Raw genomic sequence first — 4510 nt, 5'->3', positions numbered from 1 at the left:
TTTTTGAGGCAGAGTCTTGCTCTGTCGCCAGGCTGGAGTGCAGTGGTGTGATCTTGGCTCACTGCAACCTGCGCCTCCTGGGTTCAAGTGATTCTTGTGCCTCAGTCTCCTGAGTAGCTGGGATTACAGGCATGTGCCACCACACCCAGCTAATTTTTGTATTTTAGTAGAAACGGGGTTTCACCATGTTGGCCAGCATGGTCTCGATCTCCTGACCTCCTGATCTGCCTGCCTTGGCCTCCCCAAATCCTGTGATTACAGGTGTGAACCACCATGTCCTGCTGAGTTCAGAATTTTAACTAAGACCATAGAGATGCTCAGCCTGGTGAGAGATGCAGGAGGAAGGCCGGTGGTGGAGTGCTGAGAGGTAACATGATCCCTGCCCTTTGCTTGCTTATTTATTTATTTATTTATTTATTTATTTATTTATTTATTTATTATTTGAGAAAGAGTTTTGCTCTTGTCACCCAGATTGGAGTGCGATGGCACGATCTCGGCTCACTACGACCTCCGCCTCCCAGGTTCAAGTGATTCTTCTGCTTCAGCTCTCGTGTAGCTGGGATTACAGGCATGCGCCACCACGCCCGACTAGTTTTGTATTTTTAGTAGAGTCAGGGTTTCTCCATGTCGGTCAGGCTGGTCTTGAACTCCTGACCACAGGTGATCTGCCCGACTTTGCCTCCCAAAGTGCTGGGATTACAGGCATGAGCCACCACGCCTGGCCTATTTATTTATTTTTTTGAGATGGAGTCTTGCCCTGTCGCCCAGGCTGGAGTGCAGTGGCAGGATCTTGGCTCACTGCAACCTACGCCTCTCAGGTTCTAGCAATTCTCCTGCCTCAGCCTCCCTAGTAGCTGTGATTACAGGCACGCACCACCACACCTGGCTAATTTTTGTATTCTTAGTAGAGACGGGGGTTTCACCATGTTGGCCAGGCTGGTCTCCAACTCCTGAACTCAAGTGATCTGCCTGCCCTGGCCTCCCAAAGTGCTGGAATTACAGGCGTGAGCCACTGCGCCCAGCTACCCTTTCCAGATTCTTAACAGTCCCTAGATGGTATTAAGTAGCATTTTTGTTTGTTTTTGTTTTTTGAGACGGAGTCTTGCTCTGTAACCAGGCTGGAGTGCAGTGGCGTGATCTTGGCTCACTGCAACCTCCACCTCCTGGGTTCAAGCAATTCTCCTGCCTTAGCCTCCTGAGTAGCTGGGACTACAGGCACACGCCACCATGCCCAGCTAATTGTTTGTATTTTTAGTAGAGATGGAGTTTCACTATGTTGGCCAGGATGGTCACGATCTCTTGACCTCGTGATCTGCCCAACTCGGCCTCCCAAAGTGCCGGGATAACAGGTGTGAACCACCGTACCCGTCCTGGGGTAGATTTGTTTGCTTGTTTGTTTGAGATAGGGTCTTGCTCTGTTGTCCAGGATGGAGTGTAGCGGTGTAATCTCGGCTCACTGCAACCTCCATGTCCTGGGTTCGAGCAATTTTCTTGCCTCAGATTCCCAAGTAGTTGGAATTATAGGCACACACCACCACGCCTTGCTAATTTTTGTATTTTGCTAGACAGGGTCTCGCCATGTTGGCCAGGCTGGTCTTGAACTCCTGACCTCAAGTGATCCACCCACCTCGGCCTCCCAAAGAGCTGGGATTACAGGCATGAGCCACCATGCCCAGCCTGGTGCTGGGAATCTGAAGAAGGAATAGTAACCCTGCCTATGGTAGGTGGGGAGATTGCATAGAGGCAGAGCCCTTGGAAAGAAACACTTGAAGGATGAGGAAGAGTTTAACTGATTCGGAAAAAGGAAAAGCTCAATGTGGGTAGAGAGCCAAGGATGTTTGGAAGAGTGAGAGATGGGGTGATGAGGCCAGCTGAAGGAGGCTTTGGCAGTCAGGCCAGAATTCAGACTTGACTCTGAGTTACTGGGGAGTTCCTAAAGGATTTCGAGCAGCGGAGTTCCTTGGCCAGGATTCTGAAGGAAAATCTCTCCGGCAGTGGTTTCCAAAGACCTGGAGTCCTTTTATGAATCCATTGTCTTAGCTGGAAAATGGATGGCCTTACCCACTCCCAATCCCATCATGGCTTCTGGTCCACTTAAACCATGAGAATTTTTTTCTTTTTCTTTTTTTGAAACAGGGTCTTGCTGTGTTGCTCAGGCTGGAGTGTAGTGGTGTGATCACAGCTCACTGCAGTCTTGATCTCCTGGGCACATGCAATCCTCCCACCTCAGTCTCCCCAGTAGCTGGGACTACAGGATTGTACCATCATGCCTGGCTAATTTTTAAAGTTTTTGTAGAGATGGTAGAGGGGCACATCCCTCTGTTGCCCAGGGTGGTCTTGAGCTCCTTGGCTCAAGCAGTCCTCCCTCCTCTGCCTCCCAAAGTGCCGAGATTATAGGCGTGAGCCACCTTGCCTGTCCTGGGAACTGGTTTTTAATCAGCTTATCAAAACCTTCATCTCACTTGCTAACAAAGGGAGCCGCTTCCTTCCTCTCTGCACATACCCCATGTCTCACCATGATAATGGAGTTACAGTGGGACTTGGAATCCAGATGTGTGAAAGATGGAGGGGTTGAAGGTGCATAGAGGGGTGATGGGCAAAGGGGTCCAGGAGGTGATAACCCCAGGTATTCTTGGCCTTGGCCTTCCCCACCTCTCTGGGAATGGGCCAGTTTGAGCATCTCAGCTGCCTCTTCTGCCCGCCCACTCGTTAGCCGCACTCAGCTTCCTGCCCCACCAGAGGAAGTGGGGAGAGACGGCAGGTGCAGTGATGGCTGGCGGAGTCATGGTGAGTCCTTATGCCCAGAAACCCAGGCATCTCGGCCCCCAGCCCCCTATGCCTAGGGTCCCCAGACCCCACTGACTCTTCCTAGCCCAGGAACTCAAATGATCCTGGGGACCCTGCCTGCCATTGCCAGCAGCCTCATATTGTCCACCCCCATCCACAGGACAAGGAGTACGTGGGTTTTGCTGCCCTCCCCAACCAGCTGCACCGCAAGTCTGTCAAGAAGGGGTTTGACTTCACACTAATGGTGGCAGGTCTGGGGGGTTTTGGAGAGGGAACTGCAGAGAGGATGCCCTTAGGAGACCCTGGTTGTCCCCTCCCCTGACCAGCTGGGCCTGTTCTGTCCACAGGGGAGTCAGGCCTAGGGAAATCCACCCTCATCAACAGCCTCTTCCTCACCAACCTCTATGAGGATCGCCAGGTGCCAGAGGCCAGTGGTAAGACCCTCCCCACCCTCCCCAGGCAGTGGCCCCTGTCCCCAGGTTACACCCTAGTCTTTTCCATCTGGGGACTCAGGTAGTTGACTACTTTTTTCTGAGACTTTCCTCCCCTGGAAAATGGGTGCAGGCAACTGTGATATTAACAAAGGAAATTAATCTTGCCTCAGAGCCTCCCTGGATCCCTGACCTCTCCCCCCTCCCACAGCTCGCTTGACACAGACCCTGGCCATTGAGCGCCGGGGTGTGGAGATCGAGGAAGGAGGTGTGAAAGTGAAGCTAACCCTTGTGGACACGCCTGGCTTTGGGGACTCAGTGGACTGCTCTGACTGGTGAGGAAGAGGGAAGGGGACAGAGGCTCAGCCTCTCACAGTGGCGACTCCCTGAAGACCAACGGGTCAGTTACAGGGCTGGTTTGTGCTGGCTCCCTATTCCAAAAGGTTGTGTCTGTTTTAGAGGGTCACTGGGTCTCTGTGCTTCTTGATGACTTGCCTAGGCCCCCACCAGTTCCCTTTAATGTCTTTGGAGGGAGCCAAAGAAATGATGTTCTACTCCCACAGTCCTGGCTAGCCTCGCCCCCTGCCCTCTGGCCTTTGATCTCTGACCTCACATCCTCTTCCCACACCCAGCTGGCTTCCCGTGGTGAAATTCATCGAGGAGCAGTTTGAGCAGTACCTTAGGGATGAGAGTGGCCTGAACCGGAAGAACATCCAGGACTCCCGCGTCCATTGCTGCCTCTACTTCATCTCACCCTTTGGCCGGGGGTCTGGTGGGGGGATCCTGGGGGCTGGGGCATTTAGGGAGGGCTGGGGGGTCTCTGCCCCCTGAGGCTGGGCACTAACCAATCCCTGGGTGCAGGCTCCGGCCCCTAGATGTGGCCTTCCTTCGGGCGGTACACGAGAAAGTCAACATCATCCCAGTCATTGGCAAAGCGGATGCCCTGATGCCCCAGGAAACCCAGGCCCTCAAGCAGAAGGTGTGAGTGATGACCTCTGGCCTTTGACCCCAAGTGAGGCCAAACCTGATTTCAGCTTAGACTTCTTTGATCTTATTTTTTTTTTTTTTTTTTTTTTTTGAGACGGAGTCTCGCTGTGTCGCCCAGGCTGGAGTGCAGTGGCGTGATCTCGGCTCACTGCAAGCTCCGCCTCCCAGGTTTTCACCATTCTCCTGACTCAGCCTCCTGAGTAGCTGGGACTACAGGCGCCCGCCACCGCGCCCGGCTAGTTTTTTGTATTTTTTAGTAGAGACGGGGTTTTACCATGTTAGCCAGGATGGTCTCGATCTCCTGA

At 52.9% G+C, this 4510-nt stretch overlaps 2 protein-coding genes across 3 annotated transcripts in view; one reads left to right on the top strand and one right to left on the bottom strand.

Moving 5' to 3' along the window:
• Positions 1 to 4510, bottom strand: part of ZNF48 (zinc finger protein 48) — a 19510-nt gene that overhangs the window by 12164 nt on the left and 2836 nt on the right. The window lies entirely within an intron of this gene.
• The window catches only part of SEPT1 (septin 1), a 4860-nt gene continuing 2856 nt past the window's right edge, over positions 2507 to 4510 (top strand). Inside the window, exons 1-7 of the mRNA XM_011982546.1 lie at positions 2507 to 2570; positions 2714 to 2787; positions 2948 to 3038; positions 3135 to 3221; positions 3430 to 3553; positions 3851 to 3985; positions 4080 to 4197. Coding sequence (XP_011837936.1) covers positions 2507 to 2570; positions 2714 to 2787; positions 2948 to 3038; positions 3135 to 3221; positions 3430 to 3553; positions 3851 to 3985; positions 4080 to 4197 — 693 coding nt within the window. The remainder of the gene's footprint in view (positions 2571 to 2713; positions 2788 to 2947; positions 3039 to 3134; positions 3222 to 3429; positions 3554 to 3850; positions 3986 to 4079; positions 4198 to 4510) is intronic.

Source organism: Mandrillus leucophaeus, unplaced genomic scaffold (assembly GCF_000951045.1).
Source record: "Mandrillus leucophaeus isolate KB7577 unplaced genomic scaffold, Mleu.le_1.0 Scaffold24, whole genome shotgun sequence".
Classification (NCBI taxonomy): Eukaryota; Metazoa; Chordata; class Mammalia; order Primates; family Cercopithecidae; genus Mandrillus; species Mandrillus leucophaeus.
Note: the sequence above shows the minus strand (reverse complement) of the source record. Positions and strands in the feature narration are given on the sequence as shown.